This window comes from Saccoglossus kowalevskii, chromosome 3, assembly GCF_978046115.1.
Source record: "Saccoglossus kowalevskii chromosome 3, keSacKowa6.1, whole genome shotgun sequence".
Lineage (NCBI taxonomy): Eukaryota > Metazoa > Hemichordata > Enteropneusta > Harrimaniidae > Saccoglossus > Saccoglossus kowalevskii.
Window position 1 is genome coordinate 22,104,740 of NC_140643.1, and position 25,423 is coordinate 22,130,162.

A 25,423-nucleotide genomic window follows, 5' to 3' on the forward strand; every position below is an offset into this window, starting at 1 on the left:
TAAAATAGATATCTTTTACCATAGATATATGTCATTTACATTTACATTTATGAAGGATATTAAGAGACTCGGCATATTGTGAAAGGGGAAATGTAACGTCAGAAACAAATCAATTTCTTGGATGATGGTTAACAGCACAAGGACATGAGAACACACCATGAAGGCAAAACTGGGTTTCTATAAATTGTAACAAAGTTAAGTTGGTTGAACTACATGATGCATTGAAAAAAGGGGTTTGAGCTGAAACTGAATAAACTACCAGGATAATGGCCAAGGCTCTGTCAGATTTATTCCACAAAATCTGTTTGTTTTTTCTTCAAATTATGCAAATTAACCACTACATAATTAGATGTGAGCATGTATGTATCTCATGGGAAAACGCCACCATTCATTCTATAACAATTTAACTACTAAACACAGATACATGTATATTATCACAGCCACTCCATAACAGAATGTACATAACAGTTGATAGTAACCATAGTAAAGTCGCAAAACAATATTAATCCAAGCATAAATTAGTTTTTACACTTCAATTCTCCCACAACCTTGCAATCAAATATGTAGGAACCAAAATAGCTATTTACGTTTTTATTCTATTTTGATCACCATCTTGATGAAATGAATCATACAGAATATTGATACTATAAAAATAGGCAATTCAGGATTGAATTTCACAACATGTCTTTTTTGTATCACTGTCGAGAAATTTGATCTGCATATGAAATAATAACTCGCAGAAATTTTGAAGACTGAATTTCTGACTGAACCTGCCAAAACCTTACCCCACACCAACCCGACCCCAGGAATTATAGGATGTTTGACCCTTAGAAACAGACAAGGTAGTATCAAATGGCAGTAAACAGCAGCTGCAATTATTTTCAGCTCAAAGTGTATTTGACAAATACCATACAGTCTATTAAGTGCATGGTGTTTTTGAACCTGATCTTTAACGGTTGTATCAGGCCATGTTTTTAACGCTGTCTAACATCAAGTACAAGTACCTCCTAAGTCACTTTACTCTGGATGGTTACTTGTACACAGCTATTATCCTATAGACCATATCCTTTCAAAATTCTCAAACATTCATGACGATTACACCCTAGACAGTAGAACACATTAGGGGGGGGGGGGGGACTGTATGTCAGCAATTTACTAAGCTTTATTGTTATATTTTAATGGCCGGGTACCAGTTGCAAAGACTTCTTTTTAGTCTGTAACCCTGTAATTTCTCAGTTACTAAGCTGTGAATATGCAAACAACTAATGGCAAGCAAAGAATGTTGATGAGAGACTGCTTTAATGGCTGTTACTAGCTAAAAGGTACTGCGCGTCACCACTGAGGAAAAGAAAAGTTGAAATTTCTTACCTGGACCAGGAACTCCAGACGCCTTTCGTCCAGGAGTACAACCTGGGTCCGTCGCCCGTCAGTCATCTGTTACAAAAAGAAACAATAACAAGTTCAGAATGTGCATGAATAAAAAAAAACTAAGCATTGGCAAATATTAATTAAACAAATATAACCACCAAGAGCTTTTTCTGTGTACAGTACAGAGGTCATTGGTTTGACAGGAATGTCTTATCATATACCACAATCAATTAAAAATATGGAGAATACTAAATATTTGCACGTAGCCAGTCTAATGATATCGCCCCCAATCTACTATTGAGAGCTTATTTTACTAATAGCCATATCAATTGTTAGCTCTAACACCATCTTGTGATCCATAGCATGGCTGGTGATTATAAAGAAATAAATTCAATCTATGATGTGCTGTGCTCTGAATAAAAGTGATATCACTCACTTGGGTAATATTTCAAATGCCTTGCCTCATTTCAGACGTCGGGCGAACCCTGACATTTTTACACTGCCATTATATAAATGTTCTTTTAGATTTAACACATAAATTTTAATAAATAAATATCAAAAAATAATAATATTCAATAATTTTTAAATAAGATTGTATATTAAATAGTAGGGGTAGTCATATTAATTGAATTTCATGAGTTTAATAGAATACAATATATATCATCCTACCAGAGTTTAATTATTAATTTGTGGATATGACAATAGCACAGTAATAATTATCCATCACAGGACATTATGAAATACAGATTATTCATGGTGAACTAAAGCTTGTAAAATTAAGTAAACAACATACTCAATTGCTTGAAATGAATACAAAATAGATACGAATATATAAAATAAATAGCAAACATTCAACTGAAAATTTAATTGATCAATCATTAATATATAATCATTCTAATATATAATCATGAATTTATCTAAAAAAAGCCTTGTTTAAATGCAACACAAAATGAATTTGCTTACACCAATTGTACCATATTAGATGTCACATGACTGACTGTGGTCACATGATCAGGGGTTTGATGACGTAATGTCTCTGTTGCCCATTTCAATGATATAGTGAACAGCTGTTTACTTTTTTGATAAAATCACTGCCACATAGAATGTCAATTTGCATTATATTTAATATTTCAGCATCCACAGATTGTACATCAAATCAAAGAGGAATTACAGCGAGTAATAAAGATGGCAAAAACTGACAGAGGTGTCTACTAACAGTAACACTTACTATGTAAATCGACAGGACAGCCGGCTGGCTGGCTGGCTGGCTGGCTGACAAGCAAGAGCTGGTATTCAATTTTTAAGCCATAAATTCACCAGCAAGTTATTCAGTGGTGTCAGCACAATTGTTATTGATAGCTACTAAATCACTGTCCTTGATCATTTACTGGGCAAGATTTTGAAATATCTATGTCATTTCAGTGAATTGGTGAAACTACTGTAAAAGGATAAATTATTCACTGGGTTTTAATTTAGCTTATTTCGCTGATTGGAAAATGCGCTAAATTAAAAACCCACTCGATATGTAAAATTTAGCATAGAACACATTATCTAAATGATAAAACCGTGAATTTAAAACCCACTGAATATGCCTGAAATGCTAAATCAGTGAAATTTAAACCCAGTGAATATTAGTCATTTTACAGTATATTAACCAGTGTTCTCACTGGATATGAGTCAGAGACCTTCACCTATATTTTTACATTTTTGTCCCAGTTTTATTTCTCCCATGAGACAAACTGTCTTACGAAAATGTAAACACAAGTGACAATTTAAAGATGTAGAATAACAATTCAATGAAAAAAACACTGTTTTCATATTAAACATCTCATATTATGTCATTTTACAACAAACATTGAAAGGAAACCATGAAAAAAACTTACAAAATAAACACAAACCAGTCATAGTGCCAAGAACAAATACTAGTACATGTTAGAAGCACTACCGTACTATTAGTGACATCTTAGCATGAATGCTCCATGATTTGTAGAAACCCAAACACTACCACTCTTTGTGATTTGACCCTACTCAAAGTAATAGGCAGCAACGTGGTACAATAAATGTAATGTGACAGTTGCACTGAACAAAAGAGATTTCACAAATGTGTGCACATCTGACCTAAAATGACCCGAGTACAGTAATTTACCAAAGACACTAAAGAAAAGAGTGTCTTTGATTTTACATGTTCAGACAATAATGTACAGGTAAATATTTGTTGTCACATATAAATATAATATGCATGTTATGTAAAAATTTTACCATGAAGTACAGGTATATATTAAAAACTTTACAGTAACGAAAAATATATACATGTATACCATAATTACTCTATTAGAAGCACATATCCAATGGAAACACATGCATACAATTTATAAAACCAAATAACGCATTTGTCGTAAACTGATTGTTAAAGTAAGAACTATTTTTACATTAGCATCACCTCTGTAATTCACGTATAAAGCACAAATGATAATAATAGCCTGCAAATCAAGATAACTAAAATACAGTGTATTAAATCAAAAATGGTGTACAAGTGCACACATAATAACATTTCATAATTTATACTGCTGTACTAGTAGTCACCATTATCTAGTAGAAGTCAAAGTACAAGAATATGGTCAAGTTTGCTCATGATAAAACAATTTGTATGCAAAGACTTCATTAACAACACTGGTATTTCCAGTTCAAAAGCCAGCAAATTATGTCGGCTCACTGAAACTCACATTATGACAGCTCGGTTCAAATGTCCTTCATTGAACATGCATACATGTCTATGAATCATGCACCACAAAACAAAACACAATTTTAAGATTAATTTGTTAAACCATATAAAAACCTCTAGCATCTCGCTATTCTCTAAACCATAACAAATGAGAAAATCATCTGAAAAATTATTGCTTGTACCCAAATACCATGCTATAAATCCTATAAAAATTTAAAACACAGGTGAATGTACAGTTAGTAGCTAACCTATCTAAACATATCACAAACTAAAACCCATACAATAATAAAATATCCCAAGATATACAGGGGGGAACATTTCTAATCATATTTATTATAAATGAGATAATACTATACAGAGTATCGCCCACTTCTATATAAATATAATGACTCACTAGTACAAAGGCCAGGTAGTCAAGTGTATAAATATCATCAATCATATTTTTATGTTAAACCTACACAATATGATATAATTTCTACTTTTAAATTGATGACATGCAGTAATCATGTTGTCAGTAATTACAAAGTGACTATGATCTCAAAATGAAGTAGTATTCATAATCAGCTGTTCATAATAGAACTAAATATTATATTTTCTAATTTCAGAACCGAGGGCATAACATAAATGATAATCGTGTATTGATTTATTACTTATTAACAGACAAAGCGAGACAAGCTTCATGCAGGTGTTGTTGCTATGGTTCTGTATCTGCTATGATTCAAAGATGACCTTTTAATCATGGAAAGGCTTTATAATAGACCAGCTAATTATGTACAATCAGTCCAGAACAGGAAATTACTATGACAGTCACAGCAAAGCTAAATGCCTAAGTATCTTTACAATACCTGTGACCCGACCAATGAAAAATACTATAGTGATACTGAACTATCAAAAGTATCGTAAACAGTTTCTCCAGCAATATTATTCCCTACTGAATGCAGCAACAGATATACTAAATTGCACTAACAAATTCATATTAAGGGAATTATACCACTGGCGCCTAGGGACTGAAGTACTGAGCAATGTAACAAAATAATGTTGGCTCTATTATATTCTTTCATGGCCAATGGTCTATTTTCCTTATATTAATAAAACAATAAAATCTATTTTGACATCTTTTTTACAATGATCATAACATCCATGTCACGCATTTTTTTACAGAGTCCTTGACAAACATTAGGTATTTTTAAGTGTTATGTTACATCATTTTTAAATCATTAGTACATAGCACAAATTCCAAAAAAAATTGTAAACAACAATCTGGTCCACGCGAACTCCAATGTTGTCTAGAGCGGTAAACAACAAACCATTTCACAATGAGCACTGAGGGAGCATAGGAATTTTTCTGAACAAAGGACGTAAAAAACATTGTTCAATAATCTGTTTTGACACTAAAACAAAGGTGCCTTCTTTGTTGTACTAAGTGAAAAATAAAGAATGTGTCATTTTTAGTTTAATTGAATTAAACTATTAGCTAGTATATAAGCTGCTCGTGTACAGAGAAAGAATATTTATTTGACGAATGATCGCCGACATTTTGAAAAGAAAGCCACATTGCTGAATGAATATGTACATACGAGAAAGGATGGACAGAAAAGTAAAACTGTCCACCTCCACCGTGATAACACACCCCTTTTGTTTGTCTGCGAAATTATAGAATAAGGTAGGAAAATATGCCACACATGTATTATTATGATTTCCAGTGTAGCTGTATGATGGACACACGACAGGACACGAGCCATATCAACATGCTTACAGTCAGCGTTTACCGGCATACGTACGTGCACACTATGAATCACTCCACTGTCAGTGTCACACCGATATCCGCTAATAGTAAATTTCTTTGTTTTTACGTATGCCTATGCAGTTGAACATTAAATCACAATCGAACTGCAGTTTGAACTCTGCAGGATAGTCACAAACGAAAATACAACATTGTATTGATAAAAATATGGATGATTTCGGTCCACTCCATTGTGATTATAGACCAGAAATCAGCGAATGACGAAGCTGTCAATGACAGAAGCGTACAGTACACTACATACAAACAATTATACAACCATCTCTTTACGGTAAAACCAAAACAAACAGTTTCACCAATGGCTAACGAAAAACTAATCAAAACGGTCTAGCACATAACACCTCAGTGTACTTACCGTGTTTTTCTACGATTTCTACGAGCTATGTAGCACCCACAGCGTAAATGTCGCTGTCGTTTTATCAGCTTCATTTTCAAACCGACAACCTTGGCTCCGCCATTACAAATTATGCTAATGAGTTCCATTTGAGCCGGAAATGGACGACCCAAACCGAACCTTATCCGATTTCTCATTGCCACGTGATTAGTGAAAGTGTTATCGTAGAATGTACGTAGATTTTATCTTCCAGCGGTAAAACGAAGGCAGAAAACTTCTTCAACCAAGTACTATGTTTACAAGTATATAGCACTATTCAGAATTTTCTAGTAATGCTGTGATTATTAGTTTTTTTTTATTTTGAAACTTCATTCCATATACGCTAGCTCGTTTTAACTTTTGAACATATGGCTTTATTTTATGCTGTTCTGATAAAAAAAGTATTGTCACCGAAGTACTTTTCAGAAGAATGTGTCAAACACCCATGAAAATTGGGATTGTGAGCCATTCACCCGTTGACTCCTTTGATATATTTATATACTTATGGTTATGAATTGTTGGGGAATTATGGAGAATACTAATTTTGTTTTACTAGTAAATGGTCAAATGACAGTAGTTTCCATATTGCTCATTTGTGCATGTTTTCATATATTAGTAGTTTATATTATCAGCCACAAAATAAGTCCTACTGGGTAAAAGAAAGCTGGTAACTTGTGTAGAAATCAACAATATTGTAACGCATTCAATTGAATTAAAAAAAAAACTTCATATTTTGTGTTCATATTCAAAACTAAAAGACACGCAAATATGAATGAAACACCATATCTTGAAAACTACAACAACCCAGGTGTTGAGGGACTGTGGACAACCTAACTAGCGCTAAGTTTGCTGAGGGGCTGTATGTAGACCTGTATAGTATCCATAGTGGCAGTATAGAAAAGATTCGGCGCCGAGAATGTCTGAGTGGTTTCCTATTCAAATACCAGGATAATCAGTTTGACGAAGGGGGCTGCACTGGAGCCACCTCAGTGTAGCCATGGTTACTAAATGATCGTGATAGAGCTCAATGTTTACCCCCCTCCGACGAACCTATTGCATGCCTATGGTTATATCAATGCCAACGGAAGACCAAACAATAGACGGTTCTACTTTTCCGAACAATAGACTGAAAACCATTTCCTCGAATGCAAATTACCCTGTCCGATAAATCGTTGCTTCAGTTTTTTTTTTTAATGCAACCATGTCCGTTCAACCCCCACCGCTATGACGCAGTGAATATTGATACACTGTTGCCGGATCGTACCCGATGACGACAAAGCTAAAACAAGGAACTTTAGTCGGTTAGGGCATGGAGGTAAAAAGAGAAAAACCTCCATGGTTAGGATATTCCACGAGACGTACTCCATGAGAAGATAACAATCCCTCAAACTTCTTCAAATTACCCTCTGGTACTCTACAAGCATTATATCACCGTATTGTGTTTTACTAGTAATATTTTATTTTATGCTGTCAACTAATGGAAATATTTTATAAGGAAATATAATCATCTTACGGGAAAAAAACAAAAAAACGTCGAGGTTTTCTCCAGAAAAAAAGTGGTGACGGCACCGAGGGGCCAAAACAAAACTTACGCTGAAACCCTTTGTGTCAGCAAAATTTGCCCCTCAAAATACAGGAACTAGCGTTTTAGATGGTCTAGATTACAGATCCCGCCCCTCATGCAAAATGTCGTGCCGCCTCTGAAAAATATACCTCCACAACACCTCGGACAGGCAACCTCCATGATAAATCAATGTACACGACATAAATCGTTGTGCCAACGACCTCGGTTGTCCCGATCACACCTTAAAGTGGTCAAATGGCGACCTATTTATTACCGACATTTTGACACCTGACACGACCAAAAAGGTGCAAAGCAGGAAACGACTCAAAGCCGGGGGCATAATGGCGGGACTGAAGTTTGGAATTTTTGCGACAATAACAATTGGCATACTAGTACATAAACGGCGAGTTGATTGAATGCCCACTTCACAATGTTGTACAAAAACAGCTATTATAATCGAAATCACAATGTAGATCAATATATCGACAAACTCACCGTCTAACCAGTATTACCGTAATTGGTAAAGATAAGAAAAGATAATTCTTTATTATTTAACAATACATTTCTAGTTTGAGTAAAAAATGTAATAAAGATACATTTTTGTTAAACGAAAAGTTTGATAATGATAAAATCATTCAAGAAATGGTTTTCTGATTGTTATTGCTGTTTTAATATAGTTTATTAGTTTTATTAGTAATAGTTTTTTGTTTGTGTAACTATATGAATAAACTTTTGAATTGTATTGAGGTGTTTGAGAATTGCTTTTGAGAAAATTGAGTACAATGCTTTTCTTTGTTCAGTGAACAGTTTGCATAAAACGTATCTCATCTTCAATTTCATTGCATTTTCTTCGGTCTAATTCATTTTTTTTTGGTCTCTGATGGCGTCTTGTTGAGAATATTCAGCCTATGAGAACTTAATCTGAGTTTAGATAGTAGTCCAATATCTGTTTGTTGTTTCCTGGTACATTAAAGTGAATTTTTTTATTTTTTATTTTAGCAGTTTGAAAGTTTTGAATCTTGGCCTTGATTGTTAGGGTTTCATTTTTGAATGTGGTACTCATATGCTTTATGCTTAAAAAAAATGTTAGTATTTTTTTCAGTTTATGTGTAATGATATAATTTTGTAGTAAGCTAACATTTTTTTTAATAAGGAAACAAGTAGACAACATCAATACATCAACCGTTGGATACATAGCAATAACTTTAAACGACTAAGTTTTACGAAAACGTATCGAGCTACAATAAGCCCTGTCGTGGACCGGATGATAACAGTAAATATAAGACACAATACAAGTATTTACATATTATTATTATTATTATTATTATTATTATTATTATTATTATTATTATTATTATTATTATTATTATTATTATTATTATTATTATTATTATTATTATTATTATTATTATTATTATTATTATTATTATTATTATTATTATTACTATTAGTATTATTACTATTAGTATTATTATTATTACTATTAGTATTATTATTATTACTATTATTACAATTACTGATAGATATTCATATAAAGTCCCTGATGAGGTGCACCATCCCACAATAACAGTCCATAACGCTTATGCAATATCTTGAAACATGAAATTGGTAATTCAATGTGCATAAGACCTTATACATATACTTCACATGGAACTCGTATCAAACACGACACATCGCCATGACTACTGCCTACTAGTGTTTAAGGCAGTTGATTACCATGGAAACAAATGATCAGATTTTCTCGACGTTTAAAACATGGTTTTATTTTATGTTCACAATACCAAGATAAAGTATATATTCATCAATTTTATGAAACCACTTTTCGCAAAAAACAACAGGTTAAGAAGTATCTATGAAAATGGTGATTTTTGAGCCCTTTACCATTGGTTTCTACGGTAACACGTTCTCACTAAAACTATAAATTTCATTTGTTTACATATGGCGAAAAATAATATGTAGTTATAAGATGGGTATACTTATGATTGTCAAGAACTATTAGGACATTTTGTTATCATGATTTTTTTTGCTTTCAACATGAAAATCATTCCATTTTATATTCCCGTAATAAATATTTATAATGTCTATTTTAAACATGCAAAAGTTGTTGATCCTAAATAATACTTCAACGTCGTGTGAACCAAATGTACGTACGTGATGTCATTATTGTAACATGTGTGTCAAAATCAATAAATATGAGGAGGTTTTAAAACAAGAAATTGTAATGATACGTTGCCCCTAATCAGTAGGTCGAATACCCGCAATATATGTTAAAATGTTTAGGGTGTGGTCGAATACACCTAAAGAGATCGTTTTTATTTATCTCAGTAGATAATTGTAATAGATAATTATATACTAGTATTTGGACTTACGACCGCGCCCATTGTGCCTTGATACGTGACTTAGTTCAACTTATTGGACAATCACATCAGTGTTCCCTCTGACCCGGCACAGCAACTATAAATAACTCGAGTCGATAGTTGTCTGAACTCCCGCTGCCCTAATTCATTGTCACAGAAAACATGCATTACTCGTTTGTTTAAATTAAATATTGTTTTATTCGAACACATTAATTTTTGACAGCTGCATGACCTGGCATATTTATTCCTTTTATTTTCTTATTGTTAATTGTGTTTCACTTGCATATAAAAACACGTCTTAAGAGTGTAGCACATGACCCTCATCAGTTAACAATTATGCAAAATATTAGGATCATTTACTTTCAAAATTATCGCGATTTTGCAAATGTTCATAGAATAAGCTCATTACAGGAACTGTGTCTGAATTCGTATAAACTGCGCCCGCTAGCGACTGAGCCTTTCTTTGATGTAAATTGGTGGAAGAGAGGCCATTCACAATGTTGGTAATGTTTTGATTTTTAGTTTTCCGTTAATAAGGAAATAATTTCTGGAAAATTTAAAAGGTCAAAAATGGTAAAATTTCTAAATGGTCAAAGATTACATAACTAAACAAAGTTGTCTATGAGAACGATATTTTTTTTACTTGTATCCTCGGGGGCGGAGCTACGTCACGGACGTTATACGTTGCTAAGACGCGCACCACTGTACCACGTATTTCTATGGGCTCTGTGCGCGCTGCTGTGGAACGCCGGTGGAGTCGGTGAAAACTCGAGAAAACAACACAAACTCAACTTTGAAGTAATCCTGAACAACCAAAGTCATATATGTTACACACGTAGGGCTAATCTTGTTACACTGTTCAGGGGACTCTCAACAACCATTGCAAAGTATCGTTTTCTGCGAGTTTTTGGTCTTTGTTTTCACCGCGAGGGTTGCCAGGCGGTAGAAAATGCCCGGATGTCCGCCCCGAGAATTTGTTCGTTGAAGAAGGAACACATACATGTATATGTTATAACAAACGCTATACACTTGTCTAGGTATCCGAAAATACAACACAAACACAACTTAGAATACTTACACGAAAGTAGCTTCTTTTACTTTATTCTGTACATATATTGTTTGTTCGGGTAAGTGTTGAAAATATCAATGCTGTATATAATTTTATTACCACGAAGTTAGTAAACGTTAAGTTTCAAAAAATATGTTCAATAACTGTATTTAAATTCAATGTATGCACAGAAAATATTTCATCTTAAAGTACTTTTAGTTCGGAAAAAGTAAAACTGACTTTTGTGGCATGGTCACCAATTTTGGTAGTATAGTGCCACGTGTTATTATATATTAGTACCTCGCCCCGGTCTCGGGAACTTCTAGTAGTTTTATAGTCGCATACTCAGCAACAAGCCAAACGGACCCTGTTATTTGTGTGTTTTGAGCAATATTAGTCTGGAAATAGTGTCTGATAATTAAAATGTAAGTGGATTTTTGCGGCATGGTAATAATTGTTTAGTAATATGTAGAGAGTATGTGAAGTCACGATGCAGTTCGATGCCACATGTTTAATTTAAGGCGCGTGCTTCTGTATGATTATTGCTAATAATTCCCGTATGATTTGGCCATACTATAAACACATGTTAATTGGTATATGTTTCCGCTGACGAGGCACTACTGAGCCTGAATCGTGATAGGAGGGACGAGGGCGGTATAAAGACGTACCAGCGCCAATGAAGCAACTGAAGTGGAAATGTCCATAAAACAGTACGTAACGGCGACATGTATGTGGTCATGCGTTTGGATGGGATGCGTTTCAAGTTGAAAACGAGGCTCTCCTGTTGACCTTTGATTGGTTTAAATTTGAAACATTTGAGGGAACGTTACGTGATGGTATTCTACTTAACAATATACACGTGTCTGTAACTACATAGTCTTGTGTCCCAACCCCGGATAAGTACGCTCAGAATGTTGGAAAACGAAAAAAACATGAGGCAAGCGATGCACTGGAGCCGATCGGGGCTGGATAACTAGTGCCCTTTGACACTGGTACACGAGTAAATCATTTCTCATAATTTGGAACACTGAATTCTTACAGCTGATGGAAACCATCAGAAACTGAATAAATTAAACATTTAATAACCGTATATCATTGTTAATTGATCGCATCCTGTCAATATTTCCAGTCTTTTACCCAAACCCGCTGAATTTAAATATTTTGAGATTCTGCTTAACGAAATTGGTCTGATCTAATATTCTAATTCGCGAGATTAAATAAGAAAACACTGAACATAGGGACTCCAACAAAGCAATATATTATTATACACGTGCTCACTGAGTACATACTATATCTGTTGAATTCATTGAATTTTAAAGGTTTACATACCAGCATGAAATAAACTGTAGAATTTCTTACAGACACTCGTTGTCGAATTGCGTCGATAGACTGTCAGTTGTATAATAAAATATATTTATGTTTAGCTGCTGTTTTACCATTGTGTTTTATAGTGTGTGCTGAAATTCTCAGATGAATACTGCGCTTAATAGCATCGACGGCACTAATAATGGGGTAACATGCTGGAATGTACTCGCTACGTAAATACGAGACAGACAGCTGGAAATATTTTTTTTTATTCGAACACTATTTTTATTTGCCACGTCTGCATACACTCGGATATAATAAACCATACGACCAGACATACTATCTTTTGTGTACTTATTTGTCAACGCATTTTAATTGTATTTTACATCGTTATATGATAACAATTTTACAGTTGTCCATAATATTCTATAGTTTATAAAATTTCTTGTCATGTTCCTGAGCGGATCCTCAGTGATAACATTTATTATCAATCGGGCATTTCCCATAATATCATAAAATTCCCCTTTTTTTTTACCACTGTTCAGCTTATTTTATTAGTATTTTTTTCTAGGTTATGTTATGTTTTAAGTATTTGTTTTGTCATGTATCGCTCAGTTGTTTAAGATGTTTCTTTAATTGCGCTTCTTGTCTGATGGATTAGTTACGAATAAAATAAAAAAAGAGATTTCATGAGTTTATGGAAAATTAGAGATCAGTGCACGGTCTTTATAAATCGCGCCCTCTATCGACACAACACATCTGTGAGAAAAATGAAAGGACGTCTTGCCAATAAACAAAATAAGGAGAATTTACAATATTATAAATGGCAGACGACTACACAACCAAACACCAACATTGAGTTCACAAATTTACGTAATATTTACGTCACACGAGTCTTCGCCGCTAGAGAGCGCAAGTAGAGTTGGATGTAGCCGTGTATTGTGATAGCCGTGTATTGTTCGTACAACGTAAATTGAAAAAATAAATTCCGTAATTCTGTAATCACAGGCTAGACGTACAACGTAATAAATCAAATATTGTTTTCGTACACTGTAAAAATGTGTCATTTTTCTCGGTACGTACAAGAATTTACATGCAAAATATAAAAAAAGTCGTAAAGAATAATCCAGGGAAATTACATTTTCGAAATTGTAAAACGACTAGATGACACAATTCACTGCAAAATTCAATTTTCAATTCAACTGTAAACTGTAAAAACGTCTTTTTTTCCTTGTAAATTGTAAAAAGCCCTTTTTATTTCCCGTAAAACTGTACCAGCTACCCCCTTGCTTCCCCTCTATTGTTATTGTCGTATACTATCTGGTTCACTTTATTCCGATTCCTGGAACTGGTTACTTAGGATATCAGCAAAACACTAACTGGCATCCTCACCAGAACGGTTATTTCATGAAAGATACAGACTCAATCTTTGAAAATATTCTCAAAAATTTCCCAAGTTGCCACCAGCGGGCGCTTCACAAGACCACCGTAAAGTTTTGTGAACAGATTAATCGTACCGGTATATACTGTACACACGTCTTTTTAGCTAGCATTTTATTTTAGCTAATCTGTAATTTCGCTAATTCAAGATGTAGCTAATTTAACAGAAAGAATATTCTCACAGGGAGATAGTCGACACTTTAGCTAAATTAAGATTTTGTTAATTCATACCAGGAGTCAAATTCGCTAAAATTGCATGCAGCTATTTCAACACGTTCTACAGTATATTACTTATTGATAACCACAATTCAAACGACAAGGCATAGCATAGCAATCACACATTTTATTTCCTGCTAAATGAAATTCAAATTGTTTCTTCTCCCTGATCACAAGCATACATTGTAAAAGTGAACATGAAGCACCAACAATTAATTGTCCACTATAACAGATTTGCATTGATAAAGCCAATTTCTTACAGAAATCACAAACAATAATCTTCATTTAAAACAGATTGCAACCATTCTAATATTTTCTAACAACATTGATTGTGTCTCAATAACAAATGGCAAGGGCATATTATGGTATGGACAGTATCGATTTATTAAGATTCTGTTTAATAATAAGTTATACATTGCTTGCAATCACATCCAGCTAGTTTTATACATCAAAAATGAAATCTGCCTGAAAAAACACTAACATGATCAAGGAAATTATTCACTTTACCAAGACCACTAAATATGTAGTTAATGTGAAAGGGGACTTGAAAAGTATAGAAAGAAACCACTTTTCAGAAACAGTCTCTTCATCATATAATGATGATACTGATACTTTCTACACACTCACAGGAACATGTGCAATACTATGGAGCTACATCACAAAATGTTCCACACTGAGTGAAGAGCCAGTGAAAATAGCTAGATTCGAGAAAACAAACTCAACTTTGAAGTAATCCTGAACAATCAAATTTATATGCATTACACACGCAGGGGTAATCTTGTTACACTGTTCAGGGAAGTCTTAATAACCATCTCAATGTATTGTTTTCTGGGAGTTTTCAGCCTTTGTTTTCACAGTGATGGTTGCCATGCTGTGAAAATACCCGGATGTCCGCTCCCGAGAATACTGGCAGAAATACATTTTTTAATAGTTTTCAAATGTATGTATAATTCTGGGATAATATACATGCAGCATGCTTCACAAAAATGTACAAACATCTCACCGCAAGAAAAAATCACAATACAAAGAGACAAATGATTTTATACATTAGCTTGTAATGAGAATGAATACCTGTAAGCGTAGATTTTGAAGTCAATGATATGGAAGACATATGGTTAAATATACATACACAATACATATTGTTCTAACATAAAAATTTTTTTTTTTTTAAAGTTGCACCCTTTAGATCAGTCATGTTTGGAGGGTCTTGTGACTACCAAAACCAGTATTACTTGAAATATTTTATTGTCTGAATTGCAGGTTGTAAGTGCAAGAACTTCAATTTTAATGATTTTCAGTATCAACCATTTTGGCTTTCAATTTGATTGATTATATGTTTTGAATTTTATTAACACGTTTGAAAAGTGTTCTGACACTGTAAGCTTGATCTTCAAATGCAACTTTAGAAACACATCAAAGGTTTAACACTGCCCTTGTTTCATAAAAAAGCAAACTAGATTATTAGGGACACAGTCATTGCCTAGCACAAGTTCAAATTTTGTGCAGAAATGCAGAGAAGTTAAGATGTTAAGTATCGGTAGCTGTATTTTATAAGCAAGCCCTGATTGGTAGCAACAGATACTATCCGTATATCAACGATGCGATGTGCAGCACTCCCAACATCACTCAACTCATCCATGTTTTAAACACTCTGACTTTTAGAGATGTGTTATTTTTATTTCATCTTTCTACCACAAAACAATTGATATACATTTTTTTAAATATTTGATCAGATTTATTTTGTCACATGGTTGATTTGATGAGATTAACTTGATCATGTGAATAAGCTGCAATTGCGCAACTGTTTAAATGCTCACAACCTGTCATTTGCTTCTCACCACTATGTTATACGCAGTCATTTTATAAAAGATACATAATTACGACTTGACAGTACAATTCCTCCAAATACAAGTAAATTAGGAAAAAAGTTCACCTGAACTGATATACAATAAAAACTACAATCAAGCCTGTGGTAGCGACCAGCTTAACATAAGATAACCTGTTCATCCTATCTGTCTAATGTAAGCAGCCCTCTTTTTGTACAAATGACATTTTATAATGAAGATCAAAATAATGGACTGACATTTTAAGTTTAATCAAGAATATTTATATCTATCGTCGCATGTTGTCATGTTTCATTAACAGACTAATTATTCAACTGGCCACATATAAAGACCACATGTCTATAATGAAATACATACATGTAGGCTGATCACACAGGATGAGTTACATTTGGTCAATCTATTGACAAGATATACACGTCAATTCATAGCAATCAGTTTATTTGTTTGATAACTGTTTATTTCTAACAATATACATTAATGCCACTGGTAAATGTTTTACGTAAATTTGACAAAATTACTTGAAATCACAAAATTTGTTTTTATAGTTACTGCATACTTCAAGACTACTAGTCTCATAAGGCAAAGTATTGGTATTTAATGGTGGTGTTGGAAACAGTGAAGAATATTTAATTAAAAACACTGTCAGGTGTTTTTTTTTTTTGATAACTCAAAAACCGAGAGATGTAATCAAGAGGAAAGGATGTTGCAATATCTGATAAATATAAATATACAAAAATTATTTAAAAAAAATTAAGTTGGGATTTAAAAACAATAAGTAAAGTGTTTTCTTTGCCTGTTGTGCTTCTATAGGAATCTGTGAGAGTTTTATTGATAAATATCTTGCTTTTGTGAATTACTGTAGAATACTTTATTTTCGCTTGGAATTTATTTTCGCTATTTTCGCTGAAGGGATGATTCCGTGAAAATAAAATCCAGCGAATATACTTTTTTCCCTATATTTCACATTAAACTCGTGAAAAATCAGTGAAAATAAATTTCAAGCAAAACGCCCAAAAAGCCCTTTTAGCGAAAATTAATTCCAGCGAAAATAAAGTATTCCACAGTATTAATTAAATATATAAAGGATAAAGTCGGGTTCTTATGGTCAGATTAATCAGATAAATATTATCAGGTATCTGATCAGACAAATCTGATCTGACATGGTCAGATTGTATAATCTTCTATGGCACTGCCAGATTAATCTGATAAGGATATAAAATTTTATCAGATACCAGATCGAACAAATCTGATGTAACAGACAAGGTCAGAATGTGATGAGAAGCAACACTCCAGACTTTTTGAAACTATGATTAGACAGCAGATTTTGTAGATATTTTGTCTGATCAGAAGAATCTGACCATGGAATTTTAAAAACGTTTAGCTTCATGCATTGCCTATGTGAAAGAATTGTAACATGCAAATACAGATGAACCCTACTTGCTCAATAAGATACAATACAATTAGCTTTATTACATGTGGCACTTTGTGGCATGCATGTATTTTTGTTGTCTATCATCATGAAGAATTTATGTCTCTTACATGCTGCATAAGTAAATTAAAAACATCCATACACATTGCCCAATTACATCATGATTGGTTAAAATTAATCACATGATAGAGTTTATTGATAAAACATTACACAGAGCCATAAGTGACTTATGAACAAATCCTACTTTAAGTACTCTTGACCAGTTCAGGAATTTATAATCTGATTTACATGACGTTGCTGTATTTCAATTATATAACTAAACGTCACGGTATAAAGCCTACCCAAAGAGGTGTAGCAGAAGAATTAGCTTTTAAGTTAAACCAGTAAAATAATTCCCCAAATCCATTGAAGATAATAAAAAGAGTAGATAAAATAGTGTGTGGAATGTGGTCATGAATTGTTACTCCCTTGACTATCAGATCTATGTCGGAGTTTAAGTTTCATAAACTCTGGTTGGTTGTCTTCCACTATCGTTGTTTGTTTTTCTTCCTCCTACAAAAAACAAAACAAAACAAAAACATGAAAAGTTGGATTGAAAATCGAATCCTTTGTGTAAAATTTATGCTGGAGTACAAGGATAGAAAGGCTAATATAGTATATTTTGTTAAGACTAATTAAAGGTGAATGATAATTCAAAGGGACGAGCAAGATGAGCACTTGTAACTGTCAAAATGGCAGATTTGTATGCAAAGCACCATGACTAATGCTATGATTTTGATGAAAAAAGCATTTTACATTACATCTATTTTTTTTACAAAAACATGAATTGAATATTGTTCTATAGAGTCTATGATAGAACTAGTATTTTATACAATCATTGTTCTAACCATGTAAATAAAGTCTGTTCTCATTGTTTAAAATTACATTTATTTCTGAGTGTTTTGCAAACTACTTTTGAGTCTTCTGCGAAAAAGCACCAGACCACAATAAAGGCTCCCATGATTGGTTAAATGCATCAAACCACAGTAAATGCTCCCACGATTGGTCAAATGCACCAGACCACAGTAAGGCTCCAATGATTGGTCAAATGCACCAGGCCACAGTAAGGCTCCAATGATTGGTCAAATACACCAGACCACAGTAAAGGCTCCCATAATTGGTCAAATGCACCAGACCACAGTAAAGGCTCCCATGATTGGTCAAATGCACCAGACCACAGTAAAGGCTCCCATGATTGGTCAAATGCACCAGACCACAGTAAAGGCTTCCATGATTGGTCAAATGCATCAAACCACAGTAAATGCGCCCATGGTTGGTCAAATGCATCAGACCACAGTAAAGGCTCCCATGATTGGTCAAATGCACCAGACCACAGTAAAGGCTCCCATGATTAGTCAAATGCACCAGACCACAGTAAAGGCTCCCATGGTTGGTCAAATGCACCAGACCACAGTAAAGGCTCCCATGATTGGTCAAATGCACCAGACCACAGTAAAGGCTCCCATGATTGGTCAAATGCACCAGACCACAGTAAAGGCTCCCATAATTGGTCAAATGCACCAGACCACAGTAAAGGCTCCCATGATTGGTCAAATGCACCAGACCACAGTAAAGGCTCCCATGATTGGTCAAATGCACCAGACCACAGTAAAGGCTCCCATGATTGGTCAAATGCACCAGACCACAGTAAAGGCTCCCATGATTGGTCAAATGCACCAGACCACAGTAAAGGCTCCCATGGTTGGTCAAATGCACCAGACCACAGTAAAGGCTCCCATGATTGGTCAAATGCACCAGACCACAGTAAAGGCTCCCATGATTGGTCAAATGCACCAGACCACAGTAAAGGCTCCCATGATTGGTCAAATGCACCAGACCACAGTAAATGTGCCCATGGTTGGTCAAATGCACCAGACCACAGTAAAGGCTCCCATGATTGGTCAAATGCACCAGACCACAGTAAAGGCTCCCATGATTGGTCAAATGCACCAGACCACAGTAAAGGCTCCCATGGTTGGTCAAATGCACCAGACCACAGTAAAGGCTCCCATGATTGGTCAAATGCACCAGACCACAGTAAAGGCTTCCATGATTGGTCAAATGCACCAGACCACAGTAAAGGCTCCCATGATTGGTCAAATGCACCAAACCACAGTGAAGGCTCCCATGATTGGTCAAATGCACCAGACCACAGTAAAGGCTCCCATGATTGGTCAAATGCACCAGACCACAGTAAAGGCTCCCATGATTGGTCAAATGCACCAGACCACAGTAAAGGCTCCCATGATTGGTCAAATGCACCAGACCACAGTAAAGGCTCTTATGATTGGTCAAATGCACCAGACCACAGTAAAGGCTCTTATGATTGGTCAAATGCACCAGACCACAGTAAAGGCTCCCATGATTGGTCAAATGCATCAAACCACAGTAAAGGCTCCCATGATTGGTCAAATGCACCAAACCATAGTCAAGGCTCCCATGATTGGTCAAATGCACCAAACCACAGTGAAGGCTCCCATGATTGGTCAAATGACCAGACCACAGTAAAGGCTCCCATGATTGGTCAAATGCACCAGACCACAGTAAAGGCTCCCATGATTGATCAAATGCACCAGACCACAGTAAACACTAAGGCAATACAATATTTTATGTTATTGAACACAAGGGATAATAATCGTAAATAACAAGTACCTCTTTTAATCGTTCTTGTTGTTTCATTAATTTAATGTCTAAACTCGTTCGGTTCTTTTTCTTTTGTGCTTCTCTTTCTTTTTCTCTTTCTGCAGACTTTCTGGCTGCAAATGCTTTTGTTAACTCAGGTTTATCAAAACCCTTTGGATTCCTAGGATAACAGTTACATGAAAACAATAACACCAAATGTTAAAATCACACATTATAGGTTTATCGTTTATTTTTTAGAACAGCTAAAATCGTCAAATAGACCATTTTCCGTTCACTGCGAGAATCACGCGTTATGCGTGAAATCGAACGTAAAAACAGGACAAACAAAGGTCATAGCGTCGTAGTCGCGTCAAACATCGCGTGGGATTCGACAAACGCGAAAGTATTTCGGGGACATTTCCATGCTTAATAATGTGCTGCCCACATTTGATGATAGGCAATTTCGATTAAGTAAGGGTATTCGAATGCAATATTCCTCTGTCGAAGATCGGCCGGTCAATGTAAGCTACAAAACAAAGAAATTCTAGTTCAAAATCAAATCGTTCGATTTTTGCGGCAGACGTTCGACGCGCGTCTTTCATGCATCTCGCGAGATCTCGCAATTGTACGAAAAATCACCTATTGGAAACCATCGAGGGTCACTGCATAATGTTTGGTATGTGCCCACTAAATGATGGTAGCAAAAAAAACCCAGCTTTTATAAGAATGTGAATTAAACGGATATGAATAGAAATCTTACGTTTTACTTATTAATTTTAGTTCCCTATGCAATTCCTGGTGTTTTTTTGACTGTAATACTGGGTTTGGTAACGGCTTCGGTCTGATTTCAACATCTTCTTCATCAGGAGGGAACGGAAAACTGTCTTCTGCATTGATGTGGTCTGCATTATACAAAACACAATAAGTATTTTTAGAAATATGTAATTTAATGTCACACATTTCAGCAAATTACTCCAGTAAAATGTTGAGAATACAAGAAACACAGAAGGGTTTTTCAAATCATGAAATTTCTTTTTATCTCCATGTCCAAATCAACGTTTCGCACATAATCGATTAAAGATTTAAACAACACAACCATTTCTCCATTTTCAATTCCAGTCAATACCCGTACCACTTTCTCACAGTCACCAAATATGATTTATATCTATAATTTCCAAAGATTCTAATCGGATACCACAATTTTAGCTTAAATAGTGCAAAATTACCTTTTTGATAGATGCCAGCTAACAAGATGTATACTTTCCTCATGTAAAAAACTTGTATATTTATTTTGAGCTAATTATTTTTGTAAACATATGGGTAATGAATAGAATGCACATTTCCATAGCTCTAGAAATATACATATAGGGGAAAACAAGGCCTAAACCAATCCAAACCAGTGAGAACCAGTCACCTGCCACACCCATTGTTCTGATCACGCTTCAATAGACAAATTCTTTTTGTGACTTTACAAAGACCTGTAATCTGATCAGCCAAATAACATGACCATCCTAAACTTAAATACGGCCTGTATGGGTCAGCAGAGGGACATGCAAGAAAGTACTGTAAAATACTTTATTTTAGCTTGAATCAATTTTCGCTGAAAAGACTTTTTGGGTGTTTTGTATGCAATTTATTTATTTTGGAACAGGAATTTACTGAAACTTTGTCTTATTGTCCTTTAATTGTAATTGACTGTTTAAAATTGGCCATTTTAGTCATTTTTTTCATAGAAACAAGTTCAGGTTTTGTTTGCTCGTTTCATTTATTACTGTGAAATACTTTATTTTCGCTGAAAAGACATTTTGGGTGTTTTGTATGGAATTTATTTTCACTAATTTTTGATGAGTTGAATGTAAAATATTGGAAAAAAGGTATATTCACTTGATTTTATTTCCAATGAATCATTCCTTCAGTGAAAACAGCAAAAATTAATTCCAAGTGAAAATAAAGTATTTTACAGTATCCTCAAATTAACCTGTGTTTGCGATTTGCATCAATAGACAGTGAAGCTAAGCTCTATGCAACTAACAGTCTTTCACTTACAGATCATTCTATCACATACGCACACTCACTCACTCAAAGTGAATGGCACTAATTTCTATAAAATGTTATAAATGTACATACATTTAGTCAATGGCTCGAAATATGAATCATGTGCCTACAATCACAGACAGACAGTACAGACTTAATGAGCCAATTTATTTCTGTACCTATTATATGAGTGTATAATTCATCTGAACACAATAGTTATGTTTATTATGTGTCGGGTATTTAAACTATAGAAATTTTAAAATGAGCCAATATCTTTTGGAAATTTATGACTAACAAACCTATTTGTACAGAAAATAACTAAAATATCTCAATTTCTGTTAGCAGTTTATGACAAAGAAAGCTATTTATACAGAATATAGCTAAAATATGTCTATCTAGTACACTTTGGACTAAATAAATATATGAGGGAAATCACAATGCAAGAACACCTGGTGTGATAGAAAAAGTGAGAAAAATGATAAAATCACGTTGAGGTCAACTGAAACAGAAAAGAAGATAACAGAAAATAAAATTATCAGTGGGGCAAGATTAGTCTTCAAAATAAACTGAAACAAAAGATTAATTAAATAATAACAGAAGAAAAAAGTTTATAGAAATACGATAATTGCTTAACGTATTAATTGTCAAACTTTAAATCCTGACAACAGTATCCTTGGCTACAGTGAGATGATACTGATGAGTGATGTGAATGACCATTGCCATGGTAACAGTTTCTTTGATCTCATGAAACTTACACTTATGATGAAATGGAGTCATGTCATCAAACTGATAATCCTCTAAGTCGTAGTCTGGAGTAGGCGGGGCTTCATCAGGAGGTGGAACTACAGAACGTGGATGAGATGAAGATGATTACATTAGTATCATGACATGAATAACACAAGCAGCTGATGATATTTTCATCAAGGTGAAAAAAAAACTTGTGGTACAACTTGTGGTACAACAGGTGGTATGAACATTGAACACTATCAAGTCACATTCACTCAGATTATACCACAGGTTCATAAGAGTATTAGGCCAAAATAAACAACAATGGGAAAAAAAAACGCAACCCGATATTTCATATTTTTCAGTCGGTCGCTGAGGGCAACAAAACAATTTTTTTTTGGTCTTATAGAAGCAGGGGGTATATAAATAAAAAATATTTTGCATTACAAAAGTAATGTCAATTTCAGATGTTGGTTATGGGATCAAGTTTTCAACAAAATATTTGAAACTGTGAAATGAACTGTGAAACAGTTTTTAAGAAGCCAAAATAAATAATCGAAATAAAAAAGGATTTACCATATTAGGAAATATTGATGACCAAACAACACTAAATTAATAATGACAATGTAGTGATAGATATATGTATGATATTTGCTGAGACAAATAAAGGCAGGTTTCAAGCCCACACCATCATACTTTCAAACTTCAACAATCGTTCTGAAACACAACTGTTCTATTAATAACTCTTTTCAACTAATTGATATACATAACAGAACACTAAAGCTATTATAACTGTTTCAAAACTGTCAGGATTCAAACAGATATAATGAAATAATTAGGAGAAAGACTTCATGACTATTCCCTTCATGATCTGCCAGGAAAAACTGGACGGTTAACAAATATTCAAATGTACCAGACACAAGCAAAGCTCCCATGAAAAATCAAATATTCCAGACCAAACTCAAAACTCCCATGAATGATCAAATATTCCAGACCAAACTCAAAACTCCCATGAATGATCAAATGTACCAGACCACACTCAACGCTTCCAAGAATGATCAAATGTACCAGACCACACTCAAAGCTTCCAAGAATGATCAAATGTATCAGACCACACTCAAAGCTTCCCTTGAATTATCAAATGTACCAGACCACACTCAAAGCTTCCCTTGAATTATCAAATGTACCAGACCACACTCAAAGCTTCCAAGAATGATCAAATGTACCAGACCACACTCAAAGCTTCCCTTGAATTATCAAATGTACCAGACCACACTCAAAGCTCCCTTGAATGGTCAGATGTACCAGACCACACTCAAAGCTTCCCTTGAATTATCAAATGTACCAGACCACACTCAAAACTCCCATGAATGATCAAATGTAGCAGACCACACTCAAAGCTCCCTTGAATGATCAAATGTACCAGACCACACTCAAAGCTTCCATGAATGGTCAAATATTTCTCTTGCAATGTATATTTCGCTTTTTCAATAACATCACGTTCACATATGAACAGCTTTCTACACTTCCGTCTCAAATAAATAAAAATTGAAATTAACAACCACTGTATAAAAGACTAGGGATTTGCCAACGTATGTGCAGCAGAGGTACAGAATACATAGCAAAAGCTGGTGCGACATGGTAAGAAAGCAACTGTCAGAGAAAAGTAGATATCAAAAACTAGAAGAGATTAAATGCAGTCATAGTTGTTCTGGAATTCAACTGAAAGAAAAGTGATGATTAAAGTAAGAAAACAGGGTTTGTTAGTGAAAGCATAGGGTTCAGGCGAATTAGACTATTGCGTCTTGTAACTTACACTTCAGATGGAATGGAAGATCACTATCATCACTGCCGTCATCAATCACAGCATCAGCAGCAATACCTATAGAGGATGGTGAATTGCAATCAAGTTGGATGTTCTGTCACACATGAGTATGTTATATATGTGCGGAAGGGGGTTACAGCACTGTCTCTTCAGTGAGACACATGCCTTTTTAGCAAGGTATGATAGTTTCGCAAACTTTGCAGTGCTGCATTTTCACTAAATCAATAATGTAGTTAATTCAGCAAGGCTAATTCATACAGTGCACTTTATGAAATTTAAACAAAATCAAAGTACCAATAATTCATGCAATAAATCAAATTTGCAAAAATAACATATACCAGCAGCTATTCAATGTGTACTACAGAAAAACATTCAAATAGGTGATTTCCCATTCATTGTGAGATCTTGCATCTTGCATGAAAATCACTGACTGTCTGCCACACCTGATTTTGAGTTCCCGTTTTTACATCTCAATATCAAAATGTTGATCAGTGAGAGGGGAATGTTGATCAGTGAGAGGGGAATGTTGATCAGTGAGAGGGGAATGTTGATCAGTGAGAAGGAAATGTTGATCAGTGAGAAGGAAATGTTGATCAGTGAGAGGGGAATGTTGATCAGTGAGAGGGGAATGCTGATCAGTGACAGGGGAATGTTGATCAGTGAGAGGGGAATGTTGATCAGTGAGAGGGGTATGTTGATCAGTGAGAAGG

At 34.5% G+C, this 25,423-nt stretch overlaps 2 protein-coding genes across 13 annotated transcripts in view; both read right to left on the reverse strand.

Annotated features, from left to right (window-relative positions):
* LOC100369109 (FERM domain-containing protein 4A-like) overlaps positions 1-6,378 on the reverse strand; it is a 40,035-nt gene extending 33,657 nt beyond the window's left edge. For all 5 annotated transcript variants that reach the window (XM_085496881.1, XM_078006242.2, XM_085496879.1 and 2 more), the window contains exons 1-2: positions 6,247-6,378; positions 1,369-1,434 (exon numbers count right to left, since the gene is read on the reverse strand). In XM_085496881.1, coding sequence (XP_085353007.1) covers positions 1,369-1,434 — 66 coding nt within the window. In that variant the 5' untranslated portion in view covers positions 6,247-6,378. The remainder of the gene's footprint in view (positions 1-1,368; positions 1,435-6,246) is intronic.
* An 8,176-nt stretch (positions 6,379-14,554) lies between these two features.
* Positions 14,555-25,423, reverse strand: part of LOC100368964 (uncharacterized) — a 38,236-nt gene continuing 27,367 nt past the window's right edge. For 6 of the 8 annotated variants that reach the window (XM_085496887.1, XM_085496886.1, XM_085496885.1 and 3 more), the window contains 5 exons: positions 24,705-24,770; positions 22,918-23,004; positions 20,889-21,030; positions 20,159-20,309; positions 14,555-18,019 (listed from right to left, as the gene is read on the reverse strand). In XM_085496887.1, the coding sequence (XP_085353013.1) occupies positions 17,918-18,019; positions 20,159-20,309; positions 20,889-21,030; positions 22,918-23,004; positions 24,705-24,770 (548 nt within the window). In that variant the 3' untranslated portion in view covers positions 14,555-17,917. The remainder of the gene's footprint in view (positions 18,020-20,158; positions 20,310-20,888; positions 21,031-22,917; positions 23,005-24,704; positions 24,771-25,423) is intronic. The other 2 variants (XM_085496889.1, XM_085496888.1) reach the window with 2 other exon arrangements.